We start from the raw sequence: 22,930 nt of genomic DNA on the forward strand, positions 1-22,930 counted from the left end.
CCCCACCTGCTCTTTTGATTCCCGGCAAACTGCGGAACCTTTGAACCGAGTCCTCGGGCCTCTAGGGGAAGTACACCGGAAGGGACTTGTCAGGACGTTTTTGGAAAGAGGAAAGGAAGGGGAGGAGCAAGGAACCATGGCTTCTCTGGTAGCTCTCTGCAGTGGGCTAGGGAAGAGAAAGTTTACGCGTTTCCCAGCGGCTTTTGTCTGCCTCACAAATCCCGGGACTCGTGCAGGTAAAGTCTCCATATCCTAGGCTCTTTTGTAGCATTGCTGCCATTGGTTTAGCTCTAATTAGGTCTTTGGAGTCGTCGCTGTTAGCTAAAGGACGCCGGTGTTTAGGCGATTGTTTCTCCAAAAGAAGTGGGCATCTGTAATGGCCCGTGTTTTAATTGACTAGTATTTTAAAGCTGAAGAGGGCGTGAGATGTCGTCCAGTACAGTGTTTTAACGTACGAGGAGCGATTCTCGAAAAGAGGCAGGGACTTGCCCAAGATCTTCAGGTAGACTTGGTAAGGAAGGAGCATTTTCAGAGTCATCTAGCAGCAAATCGCAGATATCCGAGGGCCCCAGATCAGGGCGAAATTGTGACATAGGCCACGGAATCTATCACTTCGGCACTTTTATCTGCTTTGGGCTTTTTTTGTAGAGTCTGTTTTCATTTTCCCTTTGGTATGACAATGCCTTTCAGTTTTGCATTAAAATCTGTCTCTACCCACGGGAAATAAATTTCAGGAACAGGTGAGAGGTTGTATGGCTAGGGGTATAGATGCCCTTTTCCATACGCCCCAGAAAGCATATTTATCCTAAGTCTACCACTGCCTCAAACCTAAAAGCCCTTTATTTTACTTTGTTAGTAATAATGAATATAAACCTTTTACATTATGTCCCGTAGTTCATCTTGCCTCAACAGAAACACAGTCTTTCCTTAGCTGCTGAGCTAACAAAAAAATACTTTGTTGCTGTTTCTGTTTAATTGCAGTGCTGTGGAGAAGCTGTTCACAATATGAACAGGTAACCAGCAATGAGGACCTGGTAAGAATTTTTTTTTCTTCCTTTTAATAAGGCATTTGCAACTAAGCCCAGATTATGTCTTTGCTTTTAGAATTCAGCTGAAGGACAGAGACAATTAAAATGATACTCATTAATCTAAGTTTGAAAATTGTAATTTATTGATGAAAGTGAAGTCGCTCAGTTCTGACTCTTTGAGATACCCCATGGACACCAGGCTCCTCCGTCCATGGGATTTTCTAGGCAAGGGTACTGGAGTGGGTTGCCGTTTCCTTCTCCAGGGAAATTTATTGATGAGTAGTCACTTAAGTGAACTTTGAGGTAAGCGAATTCCTAGATTCTTTGCAAGAAGCATGACTTCTGCAACACCACCATATTTTTCTTTCTAGATACGTGCTTTGGGAATTTAAAAAGGTAGTTTTGATGCATGCTGTAATTGCAGGAAGTCCAACAAAGGGGTTGTGCAAAGTTTATCCATACCTTGATTCCCTGTCCTCATTTCAAATTCAATTCTATTTTTATCTTAGTCATTAAATTTTTATACCAGGACGTTAAATACAGTTTCTTCTAAACAGTAGATGTATGTTTTTTATGGATTTCAAGTACTAGCATTGGATTTAGGCAGTATAGCTTTTCTTGCTACATACAAAGACAATTTGATACTAGTTAGACCACATGAAACACATAGAGAAGGAATAGTCATTACACATGAGTTGAATGCAAGTTGCATTAGGAACATTTGAGGAATTGGAAGAAACAAAAGAACTCCTATAGTCCCTTTGAGCATCCATCTTGGTCATCTAATTCATACCATAGTCAAGAGAGTAAATGAAATTACTAGAGCTTCTCTTTAGGTCCTTAAATCCCACTGAGACTCTCATGAGAGCTAAGGGTTCCTCAGAAAAAGGCACAACGTCCCATTTATTTGAAGTTTTTTGTGCAACTACAGGGGCTGAAGACTTCAAAGCCATTTCTAGATTCAGAATCTGTATACTGGAGACACCTAAAAGTGATTTTAGGACGGAGGCCGTGTGATGGAAGCTTTAGAAGCAGTAATGAACAAAGAAAAACCAAAAAGGCTGGCACAAACTTATAAAATAGTCTGGGACTGTTTTAAATTGTTATAAAACAATTTTATACTACTATAAAATTGTAGTAAAAAAGAAAAAATAAATCTGGGAAGTATTACATAACCTGTGGAGACACTGGGGCTTCCCAGGTGGTGACAGAGGTAAAGAATCTGCCTGCCAATGCAGGAGACATAAGAGACGTGGGTTCAACCCCTGGGTCTGGAAGATCCCCTGGAGGAGGAAATGGCAACCCACTCCGGTATTCTTGCTTGGAGAATCCCATGGGCAGAGGAGCCGGACTACAGTCCATGGGTCACAAAGAGTTGGACACGACTGAAGTGACTTAGCACACACATGGGGGCATTGTCTTTTTATAAAACAAAAATATCAGTGAAACATCTAGAGAAGTGTAGGGATGGATCTAGAGATTATACTAGTTTAAGAATTGCATATGTTATCTGTTGTGCTGTCTTTCTTAAGTATAAGAATTTTTAGTCACCTACAATCTGGGCAAAGCATTTTTAATCACTTACTGAGGATTTTATTTTTTTCCTCCGATAAACCCTTTTTTCTCCAAAGATTGTATTTTTCACAGAATCGTCCTCCATCAATTAATCCCTCCTTAGCCAAACTAAAACAAGATATTTGTACAAAATATGTATGAGTACACGCAAACCTTTCAAATGGCCTTTTTCAGAAATAACTCTTATTTTTCTTTTCTAAGCCAAGCTGTTGTTATTTATTCATTTTCACAGTGAGAAAGGTACAACTAATCCCTTGGAGAGATTTAAATGTGGTACCCTAAGATTTAAGTTTTTTTGATTCAAAGTTAACACAAAACGCATTATCAGATTTTTGTTTTCTTCCTTTATGCTAGCCTATTCCAATGGAAAATCCTTATAAGGAGCCTCTGAAAAAATGTATCTTGTGTGAAAAACGTGTAGATTATAAGAATGTACAGGTGAGATCTGGTTTTACTTCACTGTGATACTTGATTTGGGACTTTTGCTCTTTTACTAATACAGTAGAGAAGCAAGTTGGCTTTTATAATAGGCTTTGTGTAGGGGTGACTGTTTCAGCTTCATAATTTCAAATCTGGTTATACTTTTATGTATAAGGCAGCTATTTTATTAAAATAGGAACCTCTTGACTGTCCTTCATTTACTCTTAATCATCTCAGTGTTTCTTGTTTTTTGCTTCACCCCAAACCTCTTAACAGTAGCTCCCTGTGGCAGTGATTCTCAGTCACTGGAGTTGAGTAGTTAGGGAAAAGCTCCTGTGTTGAAGTTGCTATCCGTACCTCACCACCAGTATCACTACTGAATTCATTTTATCTGTTGTCGAGCGCTCAGCAGATTAAAAGTGGCAAATTTGGGGAAGAAGATGGTGTCGGAGTTAAGTATACTGATAGTAGTATAAAGTGATAGCTTCTTTGGTGGGAGAAAATCCAAGAAACTGTAAAATGCAAGTATTAGGATTAATAAAACATAAGTAACAGCAAATGGCCTGATATACCTGTACATCTTGAAGACCTCACTATAGTCTGATATTATGGGACTATCATGACAGATGGGATGTTCTGTACCTTGTTATAAGCAGCAGTGCTTTAGAAAAGTTATCTATGGAAAAGTCAAAAAAACAGCTTTAGCACTGAAAGAACATGCTCATTCATCTGTTGTATAGACTTTTTTTTGACACACTGGGGAAGAGATGTTAACTTTCGCAATTACTTTAGTTACTTAAAAAAGATGACCTGTTAATAGAATGAACATAACTCAGTGTTTTTATTTGTATTTTTGAAGTTTGTCTAAAATTTATTAATAAGCCTTTTATAGCTTGAAGGTGACATAAGGTTTGTGTTTTGAAATGTACACAAGGTTGAATACAAGTGTATTAACATATAATTTTTTTCCTTTCCAAATATAACTCAAACCAGCTTTTATCCCAGTTTATTTCTCCATTTACTGGATGCATTTATGGAAGGCACATAACAGGTATTTTGTTTTCTATTACAGCAATTTAAATGTAGATAAACCTACTTCTGTTATTTAAAAAAACGGGCAGATTTTCAAATATTGCCACAAATTACTATTAGACCAAAAACTATGGATACTTTGAGAAAGTCTCTTCTGAGGCTGAAAGGGTAATTATTTTGCGTATCTTCTTATACTCAGTTAACTATATAAGGTGACAACAGAGAGAACTCGGGCTTTGCTGTTCTGGAATATACTGTGGTCATCCTCAGGCTCTCATTTAAACCAGGGGCCTATTGCCTACAGGCCAGATCGGATCTGCCACTTGCTAAATAGCTTAGTTTCCACAATGTCTGAGCTACAAGAGCAGAGTTAATGATGACAGAGACCTTGTGGCCCACAAAGCCCAAGATACTTATTCTAAGGCTTTATACAGTTTTCCAGCCATTCTGTGACCTAACTGTCATGCATTTTGAATGTTGGCATTTAAGAATGTTGGCATTAAGAATGTTGGCATTTAAGAAAGTATTTTCTTTTATAGGTCTTTGTGGGAAGAAACAAAAAGAAATCACAAAAGCAATTAAGAGAGCTCAAATATTGGGTAAGAGCATCTGAAAAACTGAATTATGCTAAACAAAATTTTGCTCATTGTCTTTTGTGAAGAACTTTCATTCTTTCTTCACAGGGTTTATGCCAGTCACATACAAGGATCCTGCCTATCTCAAAGACCCTAAAGTTTGTAACATCAAATATAGGGAGTGAATTATATAAAGTTATTACCAATAAACATATTTTGCAATAAGTGGTTGTGTGGTGCTAATACTGGCTCAAACTATAAGATTTAATAACCACTGAGTAGAAAAACAGGCTAAATCTTGTCAAACTATGAAGTATTAAGTTTTTAATTCTTACAGTAATTTGGGATGAGTAAAAGGTGTTTCAGGAGTGAGGCTTCCTCTTCATATCAGAATGCTCACTAGGTAAATCAGATTATTTAAAATGTTAATACTTAAAAATAAAATAAAATGTTAATACTTGTCATATTTACATACACATATATTTTAAAATGTTAACACTTGTTACATTTAACATACACATACATTTAAAAAATTGTTACTGTGGAGTCTTCACTTAAATCTGGCCCCCCAAACAGTTCATACAACACACTGCTGACAATGTGATGTCAAACACAGCAGGGCTGACTTGTACTGGAATTTGACTTTATCCCCAGATTTTGTGTTGTAAACAGGACTGTAGAGTATGGGTGCAGGGCAGTGGGATGCTTGTGTAATGTACAAATCCCACAGGACAGGGTGTGAATTTGAAATTGTTAAGGAAGATTTCCTAACAAGCAGGTAAGTAAGCCTGGTTGGGACCAGGCGTCTTCTCTCTGCAGATGTCCCATGGGGATGGCCAGTAGTGCAGTCTGTCACAGGACCCAACACTCAGCTCTGGACTAGTCTATCATAAACTAGTAGTGTCCTCTAAATAAGCTGATCCATACGCAATCTGTTCTACATCTCTTACTCCAGTAATACAAACAAATCCCCAAAAGACAGAGAATGAGAAAAAAATGTCTTACAAGCATTCTTTTTCTCCTCATTCCCTGAAGGTTGGGACATCAAGCTTATTTTAAAATTAGGGCTCAGACAAAACCCTATTTCCTCTCCTGTCCTGTGCTGCTTAAGTAACCAGTGAAGCAATCCCAACAGCAACTCATGATTTGTACACATTATCCCAGGTACTATGTGGGCTCCATAAGCGCCCCATAGTAACTAATGTCTGTTAACACATAAATAAAAGATGACAGCAAATTCACAGCTAATATTAAAAAAACCATCACTTAGGAAGTCACTGATGGAAGAGCAATGTGTGGGTTCAGCATTTCACCCAGAGAATAAAACATGAAGGCTTCATGTGATGTGTCTTCATGGGAAATTCTGTTATGGAAAAGACATACAAAAACCAAACCATAAAAGTGCTCTTAACCTACCTCCACTTAACCAACTCACTGAACAGGGGCTTTACATCCTCCTCAAAAACCACATGGAAGCCCACAACTCTCTTTATCTGTTGAGTTCTGTATTACCAAGAATCAATTCTTTTGTTCCCAGATCTGTGTCAGTTCTGTTTTTGTACTGATGAATATAAGCATTAAAAAGACATTACTATTGCAATGAAAACCAAGTAAAATGCTTTGAGAAGACCTGATTAAAGGCAACTAAGTTTAAAAAAAGTCAAATTAGGTGTGGTTAAGACAAATAAGATTGGGAGTGGGAAATGAAAAAACCCTAGTAGCCTTTTGTGCTTAGGCTGCTTTGCAAACGTCTTTAAAGAAACTAAAACTGGGGCTTACCTAAGTAATGGATGTGATTCACACAGAAGTCCAGTAGTGTTAGCTGTTCAGGTGTGTTCCCCTCTCTGTGACCCCATGGACTGTAGAATGCCAGGCTTCTCTGTCTGTGGCATTCTCCAGGCAAGAATACTGGAATGGGTGTTCTTCCCTTCTTCCGGGGGTCATCCCAACCCAGGGACTGAGCCCAGGTCTCTTGTACCGCAGGCAGATTCTTTACCACCTGAGCCACCAGGGAAGCCCAGGAACCCCAGTACAGTCATAAAAATGTTCCTGGCCCGACAAAAGTTTGACAAATGAATATATGCTTCTGCTTTATGTTAAAACAGAATCTCTGTGATAGACACCATTCATATTTATATGGGTCCCACTTAATGGGCTTTTTCACCTAACTGAACAAGTGCTGATCCAAACACACTGCATTACCAGGCTTGTTCTGTACTCAAATTCTTAGAGCTGAACACAGTAAAAAAAAAAAAAAAAAAAAAAAACATCCGGCTTTCCCCTTCCGCTGATCAAAAATCTCCTTTTGGCCCAAAAGAATCAGAAGGTAGGAGACTCTGGATATTCACCAGAACCCTTCATTCTCTCAACCTCTTCATCTGTTTCTGGGCTGCTCACTGTGGATGCTCTTTCTTGGTTACTACTACTGGTATCTGTTTTAGAGGGTCTAGTCTGTATCTCTCCCAGTCGTGACTTCTTGAACTGCCACCCATCATCCGTGTCTGAGGCTTTCCGCTTGGTCACCGGCAGGGCACTACGAGCTGGACTAGCTTCAGGAAAGTCTGTGTATTCCACCATTAGGGTTAGGTTGTCTACCCCACCGAGAGGGTGGGTGGTAGTACAGCTACTTCCAGAAATGCGCCTATTTTTCAAGGAGATAACACATGAATGAAGAAGTTCACAATCTGGAAAAAAGGTCCGTAAAGCTTGACAAAGCAAAACGTTCTCCTGAGGGTCTTTTTGGACATTCTTCTCTCCTAAACAAGCAAGCAAACAGTTCAACATACGGGATCTGTACTACAAAGCTCTTGTATTTATTTGTAAGTAAAGTCAAAAGGACTTTAAAGAATTCTACCAGATTACCTACATTAAGAAAAATGATAATCCCAAATTTGTATGTCACACTATGCTAAAAGGAAATTAAAGTTATATTTCTTAATATCAAGATAGTATAGCTGCAGTTGTACCATGTTCTTTGTTGGGTGGGGTTTAAGAATATTAATAGAAGTTATTTTTAATCCTCAGGTGGCAAGTTCATCAGCTAGTGCAATCACCTCATCCATAATTCCAATCAGTGAGAATTTTTCTTTAAAGCAAAGAAAGTAGTGATAACGTGAACTTTTTACTTACGTGTTGCTTGCATCTGTGCTTGTTTTCTTTTTTTAATTTCTCCTTTTAATCTATTTACATCATTTAATAGTTTTTCTACGGCTCTCTCACTGTGTTCCACTTTTTCACATATACTCTGCAAAGTAAAATAATTTAAGGGCATAGCTAAAGTTCCAAATTGTTACTACAGTCTAGGTTCACAAATAATACAAAATCCTGTATCATCGATTATTTCCCTTTAACATTTTATTTTGCAGTTTTCTGAAGGAATAAGTTCCCACTTACACAGTTTTATCATTCAAGTTATTTCCTAGATAATACACAGAAAAAAGATATTTAACTTGCTTTGAAACAAATTATTTTGAGATGCATAGTTACTGCAAACATGTAACATTAAGAAACAAACAATAAATATGAAAAAAGTAAATTGTCTATTACAAAATAAAACAACTGATGATTTCAATTCCTGTAAAGCTATTTTTGAAATGCAGAATGGTCTTAAATGTGTCATCAGTTTTTAAGTACTAACACCCTTTGATTCAGTGATTTCATTTTGGGAATGTATCTTAAATAAGAAACAAAAATTTATATATGATGATGGTTCTCAAAATACTATCAGATGAAAAATAACCAATTTCCAACTGTAGTGTAGTAAGCCTGTTTTCGTGCATACTTTATGGCACTTCTCCACCCAGCCTATTTCTCATGAACTTACGCATCCTGCCCTAAGAGTTCACCAGCAACCTTTCACCAGCCCGACCCAAGCAGAAATATTACGGCAGCCAACTGGCCAAGTCCTAATCTCTCGAACAGAGGAGATCTAAATGCAGAGGCTGTAGGTTAGCTGCTTTCTCGTCAGCCAGTGGGTGAGGAAACAAGATCCGTAGAGACTGAAGGAAACCAGTGTGCAGACACAGGAGTCCAGATGGCGTTCAAGCTCCTGGTTCTAGTTCCTTCCTAGGCTCAGTGACCTGCCGTCTCTTCCTCTCACAGACCTCTCCATTCCCTAAATTAGCCCAAGTTGGTACTTTTAACGTAAGAGTTCTAATATGCCGCTCTAAGAAATATACTATTAAAAGGAACTAAAATATGAGAAATTACTTGATACATCAAATAAAAATCATGATACAAATTTCTATGTCCCCATCACTGTCCACAGGATAAAAGCATGTATATGTTAGGGGAAAACTGAAGAATGTGACAAAGTGCAAACAGTTCAGTTACAATGGTAAGACTTTTGATGTTTCTCTATTTTCTAAAGTTTCTGTCATGTCATTCATATTAAAAAAAAGAAGTACAATATTACTAGTGTGTAAAATGTATTAACCTAACCCCATTTCTCTTGGTGCGCTATCCTGAGTGTGGTGGGCACAGAGCATGCTACTCAGATCCCCATCTGCAGGAAGCAGAGCTGACCGATGGCTCCTGCTGCCATCCTTTTAGTTCCACTACTGTGTTCGCGCTTAGGTCATGCTCCCCCCGGGCCTCCCTTAGCCAATGACTGAGCACAGTGAGGATATGACAGTCTATTCCTATAGGACACCTTTGCTCAGACTCTGCATCATCTGGCTGAAGTTTTTCTGGCCATGTAGTCCACAGCTCTTCCTATCCCCCTCACCCTTCTTCCCTGTCTCCTCTCTCAGGTGTCCGACTTAACATGGCAAGTCTCCCTGCCACTCTTGGGCCCTCCGCTTTATTCTTCAGAGGCCTAACAAACCACTTGCATGTCTGAATTCCCGTATTGACGTCTACTTCTCAAGGGACCTGAGTGGACACAGTGAGACAACTCAGTACTGTGGCAGACTGTTTTGTTCTCAAATATTTGCTCCCCTTTTGATCCTGTAAAAGGGTCATATATCCTGCCTACTACCATGGCATCCTCTGGTCAGTAAAATGTGAGCGGAGGTGACATGCCAGCTCTGAGCAGAAGTTCTAAGAGCTGCTGTGAATTTCCACCAGTTTTGCTGCTCTTTTCCCTGTCATAAGATGAACTTGCCCCACATTAAGGGCTGGACCCCAGAATGAAGATGACATTTAGAAGAGAATGCAGCCAAGACACCGTGTGAATGAACTTTTATTTCTGTAGGTTACTGTGATGGAGGTCTTCGTTAATGAAGCTAAACTAATACAAAAACTTATGTCTAGTCAACTATGAAGCTGTCCCAGAGTATATATTCAGTGATCAATGTGATATGAACTCTGTAAAAGATTTTTAAAATTTTTTAATTGGAGGATAATTGTTTTACAATGTTGTGTTGGTTTCTGCCATACAACAATGTGAATCAGCCATGAATACATGTATGTCCCTTCCCTCTTGAATCTCCCACCCCCACCCCCCAACCCTCATCCTACCCCTCTAGGTTGTCCCAGAGCACAAGATTGAGCTTGCTGTTACATAGCAACTTCCCACTAGCTATCTGTTTCACATATGGGAATGTGTATGTTTCAGGGCTACTTTGTCAATTCACCCCACCCTCTCCTCCCCGCAGCCCCCCACCCCCCTGCCCCGGCCGTGTCCACAAGTCTATTCTATAAGAGATCTTTAAATGTTTAACTTACCTTTAATTCATCTTGTAAAGAAGTATACATTTCATTTATCTTCTGTACCTCCTTTAAAGATCCATCTTCTTTAAAAAATTGAGAGCTGTAAAAAAAATTACCATTTCTTCCAGGCAAATGTACAGAACTCATTTTAATAATACAATGAAAAAACTTCTTTGTAGTTGAGGAACAATGGAAGATTGTTTTTATTGGCTTTGCAGGGACCATCATTTTGTTAACCTGTTTGTATACAGCAAAACCAACCAGGAAACCTAGTTCATCTATCTTCACCTCAGCAAACTTTTCAGCCTCCTAAATACTACTTCCAGGACTCAAAAAGAGAGGTTAAGTGAAAGTAGACAAAGACTCAAGGAGAGGGGTAGAGGAGGGATCTGTCTTGGCAATGCCATCAGTCAGTTATTTCACTAAGTTCAAACCATCATTGATTGAAAAAGGAAACATTATATATATATACACACACACACGCACACACTATATATATAAAAGAAAAACAATTCTAAAGCATATTTTATAAACCCCCTGATTGAGATAAATATAAAACTTTGTGTCTTAAAATCAATGAAACATGGTATTCAATTTCAATAAGACACTGTTAACCACTGTGGGAACACAAAAATAAATAAAATCGAGTTCATTAGTCTCATAAAATTTACATTTAGTAAGTACCCCACAGTACCAGTGCTGTGATTCCTGACATTCATTATTCCCTTACTGCTCACAAAACTTGCAGTTCCACAGTTGACACTGTGAGTCTTGACTAAAGCCTTATTTTTCTTTATTTAATATCCAATATAATTTTTTTGCCTTTATAATCTGAACTGCTAACTTAGAAAATTATTATTTTGAGGCTAGCTCCTTAATCTAAGAGTAAATATGTCACAATATGTAGGCTGTACACTACCACCCCCCTTTCATATTTGATAAACGGACACATGCTGGAAGGAAATAGAGAAGTTAAAGGTCTCGTTTACGTGAATAAACTTGAGGAATGTGGCCATTAGTTAGTTTTCCTTCCATTTTTATTCTCTTTGTAATAAAAAAAATTAACTTCAAAAAATGAATAGGAGTTAAGTTTACTGGGAAAGCAGTTGAGGAATCTCACCTGTGTGTTTTTACTGCTCGATTGAAACCAGCGGATGTACAGGAACCAGATGAAGTTTTATAACCCAGTTGTTCGGACATGCCTAGATTGGCCACCACTAAAGGTATCCTATGAAAAAGTCTGAAGATATAATTTTTAAAATAAATTTAAAATAAAGTGAAAGGCTAGCATCTAGTTATTAGTATAGACTGCCTTTTCCCTACAAGATTTAAAAACAAACAAAAACCCCATTTCTTACTACTTACCCAAGAAAAATTTATTGAGGCAAGTAGCTTTTAAAAATTGTGAGATGTGCACAGTGTACAATTATTGTGTGAAAAAATATTTAATGGCTATCTTAACTGATCACCACACGTGAAAATAAGGTATTACCATTGCAATTCTTCCTATCTTTCATGAATGATATAGTTACTCTTTATTGGTACTGTGAACTTCATTTTCATACTCCATGAAAATGCTGTCTATATTTCCTGTGAAGAGTCCTATTAACTCATTTTGCTGGATCAACAAGAAACACTTTGTCTACAGAGTCCAAGATTCTGTTCTGTACATCATGTCAATGTATAACAAAAACCACTACAATACTGTAAACTAATTAGCCTCCAACTAATAAAAATAAATGAAAAAAAGAAAAAGAAACACTTTGTTTCCTGGCAGAGGTTAAGAGAAAAGCTGCTCAGGTACACAGGCTTCAGGACTACATTATATTCCTTAGCAACTGATACCTAAAGCATGCATATGCTTTCCACCTTATGGCAAATAACAGCAAATTCTCAGTGTCAGAAACACAAGTCATCATTCCACTGTTTAGTTGCTAAGTCATGTCCAACTCTTGTGACCCCAGGGACTGTAGCCCACCAGGCTCCTCTGTCCATGGGATTCTCCAGAGAAGAATACTGGTGTGGGTTGCCATACTGGACTTCTAATCTCCTTATCTGACCTTCATTTTCCCATCTATAAAGAACCAATGTTAAAACAGACCAAAAAGAATTACTGTGACAATCTAATGCCAATACACAAAAACAGTAAGCCATAAATAGTACAATGAAAATACTGAGCACATTTTTCTGTTATCTGAAAAGAGCCAGTAACTGGCCAACATTTACCCTTTCTGAGGTTTATATAAGGCATGCTCCAGTCGATGAGTAGAGCAGCTTTCCGTTATTATACTTGGTGTTAGTAACAGAAAAACAAGTTCCCGGCTTGAAAGATGCTGCTGTAAGTTTTTGTGAAGCAGTCTCTCTCTAAATGTCATGATCTGGTCTGAATGACGTCGGAATTTGTACCAACCAACCACATCCTGAAAGAAAATAATATATCAGGTGTATACCTTCATGGTTACAATTATTATGTGTCTTACTGTCATAATTAAGTAGTAAAACTGACAATCTTAAAAATGGCTTTCTTAATATTCAGCAAGACTTGGGGCCTAAATAAACAGAACATACACTTAAGAATATGCTTTAACCTTATATATAGTGTGCAAACTGACTTGCAGTTAAATTACTTCCCATTCAGTTACAGGGCTACAATTTTATTCAATATGGATTAAAGGAAAAATTCTTAACTTCCTCTAGTTCTCTGATGGCATTTTCTATCTTAAATCTTAATCTTTAGTCAAAACTTAAATGAAGAAAATGTCAATGAAAACTAATTAACTTCTGTCTGGATCCTTGGTTTGCTAAGGAAGTTAACTGAAGCCAATAGCTTTTAATTGAAATTTATACAATAGGCATGTTATCACAGATTTCGTTGCAAGATTAAGACCATATGAAAGGGTTTTGTAAATTATAACATGCTAAACAAATGTGTTGTTAGTATCACTAAACCTTTTTCTTCAAACTGGGAAAAATCTCATTCACTGGAAACTTAGTACTAAGAGAAAAACTACCACTTTGGAGATCTCTGACAGTTTCAGCAACTAATTTTTTAATGTTTGCATGTTTAAATTGAGGAAATTAAAATTATTTTAAAACGAAAACATTTTTACAAGTACATTTTTAAAAATTTATTTTTAATTGAAGGATAACTGCTTTATAATTGTGGTGTTTTCTGCCTTACATCAACATGAATCAGCCATAGGTATACATATACCCCCTCTCTCTTGAACCTCCCTCCTACCTCCCACCCCATCCCACCCCTCTAGGTTATTACAGAGCCTGGGTATGAGTTTGCTGAGTCATATAGCAAATTCCCATTGGCTATCTATTTTCAATATGGTAGTGTCTGTGTCCATGTTATTGTTTCCATTCATCCTACACTCTCTTTCCTCCCCTCACCTCCGTGTCCATAAGTCTGTTCTCTATGTCTGAGTCTCCACTGCTGCCCTGCAAATAGGTTCATGCGTACCATCTTTCTAGATTCCATGTATATACATTAATATATGATATTTATTTTTCTCTTTATGACTTACTTCATTCTGTATCACAGGCTCTAGGTTCATCCACCTCATTAAAACTGACTCAAATGCATTCCTTTTTATGGCTGAATAATGTTGCATTGTATATATGTACCATAGCTGCTTTATCCATTCATCTGTCGATGGCCATCTAGGTTCCTCCATGTCCGAGCTATTTACAGGTACATTTTTAAATACCCAAATATAATTGGAGGAAAAGCTCAAGCATTTTCAACAAGGGATGCTTTTTGAAAGAAACTTCCTTTAATAAATCTACTTTTATTCTTGACTAAGAGATCAAGAAGTTTTAAGGGGAAATAAGTACCAAGAAAAAAATATTGTCTTTGAACAAAAATGTTTTTTGATCATTCAGCAAGTTTTAACTGAACACCAAGCAGGCTGGGGAGGATCCGGGTGAGGCGCTGTGTGGGAAACCATCCCTGCAATAGGAGAAACTAACTGCAGCCACGGAAAAGGACGGCAGTGACTTGAGTCCATAAGAAGTGGTGTGGGAAGGGGCATGGTGGGGGTGGAGAAAAGGGAGACACTAGGTAAGCCAGCACAGCCAGGAGAAGGAGAGAACAAGATGAAGATTCTTCATGACTAGCTTTGCTTTCAGAGAAACCCCTCTGAATTTCTGGAAAGAACAAGCCGTTCCTCACCTGCTTTATAGAAAACACTGTGAAGACATGCTGCTTGAAAGTTCTGTCAAAGTATTATACATTTTCAGGAGCTTAAAATAATACATATAATACAAAAAGAGAAAAGGCAAATCAGGGAATACCTTCTTGACATTTGATAATATTTTCTTCAGTGCCTGCTCATTTACTTCACCAGAAGAATTATAAAAGCTGTAAAAGATAAAATTAAAGGCATTTGAAATAAACTAAAAATAGGCATGATTTTATTGGCACTTTTAATTTTAGTTACTCCTAGCCCAACAACCCAACATTCATAGACTTACTTACCTGTGAGTTGAAGTTCTAAAATAAATAGGAGAGAAAGTTCTCAAATGAACAGACTTAAAAATGGTAGTAATATGTGGTCCATAAGCAATTAAAAAGGAAAAGGAATGGAGAAACTTCAAGGGATAAGTATGGGCACCACATTTTTTTTAACCTAAAACAAAACAAACTATCCATTAAATACAGGTATTTGTAAGTTCACATAGCTAGTTCACAATTTACATACTAAAAGTTTTTTTTACAATAATGACACATACAAAAGAATGTGTAATGAAGCAAAACAAAAAGAAAACAATTTATTCACTGCTAATTCCAAAAGCTACACTTAAATTAAGAGAAGTGCTTTGGGAGTTGGTTGTCTTCTGGGGGGATCGAGGAAGGGACAGGTATTAGTTTAGTGATCTCTGTTCTGTAGCTGGAATGTTAAATATAGATAGGAAATGTAGGGAGAACTGAAAAGTATTTCTACAAGATTCTAAAGCATTGACTTCCAACTTTCTTTCCCCTCCAGGGCTGGCAAATATCTTCCTCCTTTTTAAATTCCATCAAGATCAACAATGATGAGATATCTGTTATGCCAAATTCCTGACAAATACTATTCACTGTAATAGGCTTTTACTGGTAACTCTAGTCTGTACCCTGAAAAAATTTAGCTACATAAAAGTGAAATAATATATCCTAATAGGCAATATACTTTTTCAACTTACAAAATAGACAAAATAAAGTGTTCTACCTCTAAAGGGGAATAGTTCAACTCATTGAACAGACTGTTCCATCTCACCTATTCATTCCAACATGAAAAATCTAAATACAAGAGTTTATTCCTGTGTTTTCTCTGGGATGATTCACTTCTGAGCTTCTCAAACTGGGGAACAAGGCAACATACCAGAGTGTAAAAGAAGTAGCAGGACAACAGCGTACATCTTCTGTGCAAGCACTAATTTATGCGACGCTTTTGGGAAGGGGGGCATTTTTTTTGTAGAAATACATTGTGCAGTAGAACTCATGTTAAACTGCTTAATTTTTTTAAAAGTGATTTTCAGTTTCAGGCTTCAATGGGCTGTTTTCCAGATTTCCCCCAGATTTCTGAGTTAAGAGAATCAGTGTATTTCAGTAGCAAGCTTTAAGAAACAATGTATCAGAGCAGTGTTGATAAACTTTTGCTGTAAAAGGGCCAGAAAAGTAAGTATCTTAGGCTTTGAGGAACAGTCTCTGTTAGATATTCGTCCATCATTTTAACTCTTAAAAAATATAATATTTATGGATGGCCATATTATTTATGGGGCCACAGTTTGCCACCCTGTGTATCAGAATACAAAACTGAGTACGAAGGCTTATCCAGCTTGGATTCCATGAAGTATGGTATTGAAAGGCTGTTTTTAATATGTGCACCTATATCATTTAAAACCAGAGAGAAACAGGACAGCATGCTGTGGGATTAGAACTTAAGAAATCCGAATTCCTCTAGTTTTGTCCTACTGCTACCTGTTAGTTATCCCGTCCCCTGCCCCACAATTCTGTAAACCTAGAAGGCTGAGGCATGGGTTCCTTATCACTGGATCAGACGGCGTCCTCAGCTCTAAGACTCTATTAAAAGCTGGTCTAATTACGCAAAGTGGTTGCCAGGAGATACTGAATCACTTTTTTTTTTTCATTCTCCCTCCATAATCCATTCCTGCCCCAGAGTTCCTCAAGAAGGTACTCTTTATGAATCTCCACCAAGAATCCCTCGTTCCAAAGGTATTTTCTCATCCCCACTGTATATTCGGCAACAGAGAGGAGCTGCGCCCCTTTCCAGTACAGCGGTTTAAGCCACACTAGGCCTCCAGGGGCGGTTCTCACCTTAACTCTGCTCCACCGCAACTCTCACACAACCCTGGAAACGGTGCATGCAGTGTGACTCTAAGACATTCACGTACCATTCACATAAACCATAAAGCTATTTCACCAAAACCACACCTTATTGTTTTATGGTTATAGTTGCTTACTTTATGGAAGTTCACTGATTTGTGTACTTTTCTATGTATTATAAACCTCAATGAAAAGTTTTTAACAACATCACAGCTTATCAGGGCTAAGAATACTACCACTATCTGCAGGGTTAAGAGTGTAGGTTTCCACCCTTGAAAAACAACAGGAAGCAGCCTAGATAAAGAACCTAACCAGCTAATAGACAAAAGGTAACACTAAAAAAACAGAAGTGAGGAAACAGATGATAAACTGGAATAAAAAGGTAGGAAAAAAGGGCTGCTGCTGATGCATGAGAATGTGTCACTGAGTTTACAGTATGCGATGAGGTGATGGGTGGGAGAAGGAAAAGCAATCCTCAAGGTAAACTGGTACCTGGGAGAGGCAGTGAGGACCAGCTGAAGGAAGCAGATAAACACAGAGAAAGAACTATTAGACAGGGCTGAAATGAAGAGGTGAATTTTCAGATATTTAAAAAGTCTTTATTTTAATCTGTACCACCATGTATAACTTGTAACAAAGATACTTTGTTAGTTTTGAAGATTCACTTGCAGATAATAATTTTCACAATGGATTTCTGACTTGCTCTTACTACTCACCTAAAAAGCTGATAGCATGAAATGTATTTCTGAATGTCTGGGGGGAAAAAAAAGAATGTTTAGTTATGATTACATTAATGATCACTTGAATAACATATATCAAGCATTTCATGCCAGGATTTACATTACTGTTATCTCATTTAATCCTGACAACAAACCCACGTGATAGATGTTATTATTCCTTCCATTTTAAAGATGAAGCAACAGGCAGAGAGATTTCAACCCAGAGCCTCACTTGTGACTAGAATGCTATATTCTTTCTAACTAGGTTTAACACTGGCTACACAAAAGACAAGGTCACAGTTGCTATTTTCACTGAGTTCTGAAACAGTTATGCTCCAATTTTACCCAATTGATAAAAGTAGCTGTTCAAGGAATTATCTGTTATTCCAACTGGTTGTTTCATAAAGGATTTGTCAGTGTTAATTGTAGACTAGAGAAAAAATGTTCAACATCTCTAAAGAGGTGAGTTTTATTCTCCTGTCTATAGAAATACTACATCTAAATACATCTAAATTCTGGTAGTTGCAGATGCTATGCAAACATTAGATTCTATCATATGAGACATCATTACAGATCGCATATGAAGCAATTCATAAAGAGGTATGAAGATGAATATGGTGTTTCCTCTATCATTCCAAACCTTCAGGTCCCTCAAGATTCAGGAGGAAACAGTGAAAAGAGCGAAAGACTCACATATAATCACACAGAAAGTCATCAAGACAATGCAAGCTCTTCCAGGCACCCCATCTTTCTGTGATTGTCAGAGAGCATTTACAGGATCCCTGTCACAGTCATCACCGACCTCACACAGTTCCTATGGCATTGCTTCTCCTCAGGGAGATACTAGCCAGACTACCTGAAATTTCCTTAGTCACTTAAATCAAAGACATCAGTCTGATTATGGAGAATTTGTGAGTCTTCATCTATATGAGAAAACCCAACACCAAACTGCTGTAGAAGAATTTTTCAAGTAAACATCTGTAGGTTGTACTTTTTTCACTTATCAAACTGGGCTTCCCTGATGGCTCAGACGTTAAAGCATCTGCCTGCAGTGCACGAGACCCGGTTCGATCCCTGGGTCGGGAAGATCCCCTGGAGAAGGAAATGGCAACCCACTCCAGTATTCCTGCCTGGAGAATCCCATGGACGGAGGAGCCTGGTGGGCTACATTAGTCCATGGGGTCGCAAAGAGTCGGACGTGACTTCACTGTATTTTCTTTCAACGGTGATAAGGCCTGACCTCTGAGCTTCCCTGGACGCTCAGACAGTACAGAATCGGCCTGCAGCGCAGGAGACCTCGGTTCGATCGCCGGGTCAGGAAGATCCCCTGGAGAACAGAATGGTAACCCCCTCTAGTATTCTTGCCTGGGAAATCCCATGGACAGAGGGGTCCAGGAGGTCACAAGAGTTGGGACAGGGCTGAATGACTAACACTCCAGTTATTTAACCAATAAGTTTTTTTAGTTCTTATCTTCCAAATTTTCTGCACCAGTTTACATTTTACTCCAACCTGTTTTACCTTTTTTGGTCTTGCTTATTCGTTCCTTCTTTTGCTGGACCATCTTCCTGCCACTTATGTGTACGCAGGAACTGTTTCATCCTTGTCTCCTGACCAGGAGAATCTTGTAATCTTAATCTGCTTCCTATGTCTCACACTGTTTCTTGCTTTAGGGTATAGCCATAACTTTAAGAAACGAGTGCAATATATTGTTCTAAAATTTGCCTTTAAAAATTTTATCTATTCCTTAACAAGGTAACTTATGCTGATCCCTTTCAGCATAAACTATCAAAATAGGAGACACAGAAATAAGTGACTCACCAATTGTGTAAATAACTTCAACATCATCCATCTGGGAATCAGTTATGCTGTTCTTGGCTTCACCTTTCACTTCCCCAAGGAGAAAACCTTCCTAGGAAGATAATAAGCAGTATATGGAATACACCAATAGGATTACCACTCAGTCACTTAATTAGCCGTTATTTCCCGAGACTTTTACAACATGTGCAAGTGTGTGCTACCAACTGGGGTATACTCAAAAGACCAGGTGCACTCCAGTTTACATGGGACACATGACCAGTTTTAAAAACATGGGTGAAAGTGAAAGTGAAGCCGCTCAGTTGTGTCTGACTCTTTGCGACCCCGTGGACTGTAGCCCACCAGGCTCCTCAGTCCATGGAATTTTCCAGGCAAGAGTACTGGAGTGGGTTACCATTCCCTTCTCCAGGGGATTTTCCCAACCCAGGGATTGAACCCAGGTCTCCTGCACTGCAGGCAGACGCTTTGCCATCTGAGCCACCAGGGAAGCCCAAAACATGGTTAGAAGAGACTAAATACCACTGTGACTTTAGCACTCTTGGAAGCATAAAAGGCTTAAAGCCAGAAATGAGAGCACAATGTTTGAGGAAGGAAGAGCAGCACAGTTAGCCTTAGAAAAGAAGACTCCCATTTGTAAGTGAAAGTCGCTCAGTTGTGTCCTGACCAGTTGCGTCTGACACTTTCCGACCCCATGGACTGTAGCCCACCAGGCTCCTCTGTCTGAATTCTTCCGTCCAGGATACTGAAGTGGGTAGCTGTTCCCTTCTCCAGGAGATCTTCCCACCCTAAGGATCAAACCAGATCCGCCACATTGCAGGTGGATTCTTTACCGGCTGAGCCACCAGGGAAGCCACATTTGTAAGGAAAGTTTACAAAGAGTCTGCCTGCCAATACCAGAGACACGGGTTCAATCCCTGGGTTGGGAAGATTCCCTGGAGAAGGAAAATGGCAACTGGCTCCAGTATTCTTGCCTGGGAAATCCCATGGACAGAGGAGCCTGGCGGGCTACAGTCCATGGGGTCACAAGAGTTGGACACAACTTATTGACTGACCCACCACCTATCTGTAAGAAAATCATAGGTAGAAGGAACAGTGCCAATAACTGACCATCCCAAATGACTAGCCCGACCATCAATGGCATGGGCTTCTGAGTCAGTGATGGCTTCTGTGCTATGAAATGACACAAGATGGGCTTTTTAGATTAAGAACTGTGCTCATTATTAATGATCTGGAAATCAATATCAGAGTGTGCTTTATAAAAGAGGAGCTTGGTTCTTTTTAAGATGTAGGCATCTTGCCACAACAGCAGTGACTTCTGTGAATTTCAAAGAATTCAATTATTTCTCTTGGTACACTTAGAGACCCAATGTGCTTGACAATGAATTTTTAATCTTTATAATTAGTTAAGACTACTTTTAAAAATTCATTAAAAGAAAAACACAAAGCAATGTTTCCACAATGTGAGTCTTCATTAGAATCAAAGGGGAACAGTCCAGAACTCTACACTCTATAGTGTTCTAGACAAACCCCTGGAAAAGAGACAACAGAAGACAATACAACTACCCAGAAAACCAGCTTTTAAAGGCTTTAGGAGAAAGATCTGAGAAGCAAAGCCCTAACAGGATGGTACTTCGGGCAAGTGCTAATCCTTTAAGCTACATAGGATTAAGCCCATTCTGTTTATATTTACACTAAGATAGTCAAGATAATTTCCACAACCACAGGCATTTTAAATCATCATATATTTGCTCTATGCTAGGTGTTAAGCTACAGTGTAATTTAAATTTGCATACACAAAAACTATCAATTCCAACCTTATTAGGACTGCGCCAAAATACTGTTTTGGAAAAGACAAGCCTTTATTACAAAATGAAAGGCACAACATTTAGCAGAAATCATGAGGTTTGGTACAGATATTCCCTAAACCCTCTTAGCAAATTACTAAGCACTTCCTTTCTTTGGCTCAGACGGCCAAGAACCTGCCTGCAATACAGGAGGCCTAGGTTTGATTCCTGGGTTTAGGAAGATCCCCTGGAGAAGGGAATGGCAATCCAGTATTCTTGCCTGGAGAATACCAAGGACAGAGGAGCCTGGCAAGCTATACAGCCCATAGGGTCGCAAAAAGTCGGACACGACTGAACGACTAACACAAAGCACTTCCTCTCTCTGACACTACTCCTCGGGCTCCAAGTTTTACACTGGTTTTTAGTTCCATAAATATAAAAGTTTTAAAAATAGGCTCAATTAAAAAAACAAAAACTACTTCATCACTTAACTTTATCTAGAGGTTCTTGAACCTAGGCAAAAGTGTGAAATCAGCATTTAAATATTTCATATTGGAGGCTGTACTTAAATGTACGCTTATAAAAGCGAAAGCTGAAGCTATAGCTTAAATGTACGCTTAAATGTACTTAAATGTACGCTTATAAAAGCGAAAGCTGAGGCCATAGCTTAATAAATTTGACAACAATGCAAACAAAAGTCAGATACCCGATACAGATCTTTTCCGCGTACTAAGACTGACGCCCAAACAGCCACCGGTGGCATCATCCATCTTTCCTTTACGAGCCATCCATTTGAGCAAACGTGCCCAACTGCGGCTCCTCAAGGGAAACACCGAGTTGTCTGCGAAAACCGCGGTCGGGAGCGAGGAGCAAGTTAACCCGTAACGTTCCCAGCCGCGGCGGGAACGCTGTGTGAACTTTCTATTCCTTCACGACCGAGTTCGACCAGAAAAGGGGGACTGCCGAGAAACACGGGGGCGTGCGAGGCACGGGAACGCAAACACTGGTTCCAAGAGGGGAGCTGAACCTGGAGAAGGCACCTCTAGGGCCGCCCGGGAGCGAGAGAACGCAGCGCCGACGGCAGAGAGCCTGGGCGGCGGCAGCGGGGAGCCCACGGGCCGGCCCCGAGCAGCGGCGGCCCGGAGGTCGCCCAAGCGCGGGGGCTGGGGGGGGCCCTTCCGAGGCGACGCCGCATCCCGCCCCCGCCCTCGGCTCACCGTGTCCGAGTCGGTGTTGAGGTGCTGGAAGGCGAGCGCGCCGAGCACAAATCCAGAGAGCACAGCCGACGTGCTCTCGCCCTCCATGCTTCCGTCGCCGCCGCGCGACTCCGGGGGGGGGGGCGGGGGGGGCGGGGGGTGGGCGGGGCCGAGTGAGGAGGCGGAGTCGCCCGAGGAGGCGGGTCTGCGCCTGCGCATTGGCCACGGCGCCCCCCTCGGTGCCGCGGGCCGGCGGGCGAGGCTTGGGCGCCCTCTGGTGGGGATGCCGCGGCGAAGAGGTTGTAACTAGTGCTCAAGTCCGTCTTTCTGGGTGTTCGGCAACTGCTCTGCCCAGGACCAGGAATAGCGCCTTAGCAGCTAACTGCTTCTGAGGGGCCCTGGCATAGATGCGAAAGTATAGGAAATGAAAACAGCTGACAGAATAGAAGCATTGCCTAGTGGCATAATATCACAATGGAAATGCCACGTTTGGAGCTTTCACAGTTTGAAACTTCTAGAATACTAATGACAATGTCAGAGAATGTCTCTTCTAGAACTCTCTAGTGATGTTTCATCTCGTGGAGTGAGGGAGGGGGATGGATTTCTTTGAGTGTTCGCTTTTAGAAAATTGAGAACTCAATTCAAAGAATATACAGACTGTTTAACCTTGTTCTGACAAGTTAATGATAGTTACAGACATGCTGATGATCATTTGATAAAGGTGCTGCAGAAACCAGTAATCGAGAAACCAAGCCCCAGAGTCAGAGGGTTGGAGAACTCAGGTTTATTATGCCAGCAG

General features: G+C 39.7%; 2 protein-coding genes and 1 pseudogene across 8 annotated transcripts; 2 read left to right on the forward strand and 1 right to left on the reverse strand.

Moving 5' to 3' along the window:
* The first annotated feature begins 80 nt into the window (after nt 1-80).
* MRPS18C (mitochondrial ribosomal protein S18C) lies at nt 81-4,855 on the forward strand. Of its 2 annotated transcripts, XM_043447701.1 has the most exons (6): nt 82-236; nt 982-1,034; nt 2,958-3,041; nt 4,017-4,074; nt 4,595-4,654; nt 4,739-4,855. In XM_043447701.1, the coding sequence occupies exons 1-6, from the start codon at nt 137-139 to the stop codon at nt 4,813-4,815; spliced, it is 432 nt and encodes a 143-aa protein (XP_043303636.1). In that variant the 5' UTR covers nt 82-136; the 3' UTR covers nt 4,816-4,855. The 2 variants fall into 2 exon arrangements, with proteins under 2 accessions (XP_043303637.1, XP_043303636.1); XM_043447702.1 differs by lacking the exon at nt 2,958-3,041 and having other exon boundaries at nt 81-236.
* Nucleotides 1,904-22,275, reverse strand: ABRAXAS1 (abraxas 1, BRCA1 A complex subunit). Of its 6 annotated transcripts, none has more exons than XM_043447694.1 (9): nt 22,153-22,275; nt 19,155-19,245; nt 17,333-17,369; nt 14,585-14,651; nt 12,509-12,702; nt 11,403-11,522; nt 10,298-10,382; nt 7,760-7,874; nt 1,904-7,386 (listed from the first exon to the last, which is right to left on the reverse strand). In XM_043447694.1, the coding sequence occupies exons 1-9, from the start codon at nt 22,237-22,239 to the stop codon at nt 6,950-6,952; spliced, it is 1,233 nt and encodes a 410-aa protein (XP_043303629.1). In that variant the 5' UTR covers nt 22,240-22,275; the 3' UTR covers nt 1,904-6,949. The 6 variants fall into 6 exon arrangements, with proteins under 6 accessions (XP_043303629.1, XP_043303631.1, XP_043303630.1 ...); XM_043447696.1 differs by having other exon boundaries at nt 19,155-19,241; nt 22,153-22,269; XM_043447695.1 differs by having other exon boundaries at nt 11,403-11,510; nt 22,153-22,258.
* LOC122427983 lies at nt 17,844-18,309 on the forward strand (annotated as a pseudogene).
* Nucleotides 22,276-22,930: the final 655 nt, after the last annotated feature.

This window comes from Cervus canadensis, chromosome 26 (genome assembly GCF_019320065.1).
Source record: "Cervus canadensis isolate Bull #8, Minnesota chromosome 26, ASM1932006v1, whole genome shotgun sequence".
Taxonomy (NCBI): Eukaryota; Metazoa; Chordata; class Mammalia; order Artiodactyla; family Cervidae; genus Cervus; species Cervus canadensis.

Coding starts and splice junctions, on each gene's coding strand:
- MRPS18C (XM_043447701.1), top strand. CDS start 137: ATGGCTTCTCTGGTAGCTCTCTGCAGTGGGCTAGGGAAGAGAAAGTTT. Junction 1,035..2,957: donor TAACCAGCAATGAGGACCTG/GTAAGAATTTTT, acceptor CCTTTATGCTAG/CCTATTCCAATGGAAAATCC. Junction 4,655..4,738: donor TAAGAGAGCTCAAATATTGG/GTAAGAGCATCT, acceptor CTTTCTTCACAG/GGTTTATGCCAGTCACATAC.
- ABRAXAS1 (XM_043447694.1), bottom strand. CDS start 22,239: ATGGAGGGCGAGAGCACGTCGGCTGTGCTCTCTGGATTTGTGCTCGGC. Junction 14,652..17,332: donor TCATGCTATCAGCTTTTTAG/GTGAGTAGTAAG, acceptor TATCTTTTACAG/CTTTTATAATTCTTCTGGTG. Junction 11,523..12,508: donor TTATATAAACCTCAGAAAGG/GTAAATGTTGGC, acceptor TTATATCTTCAG/ACTTTTTCATAGGATACCTT.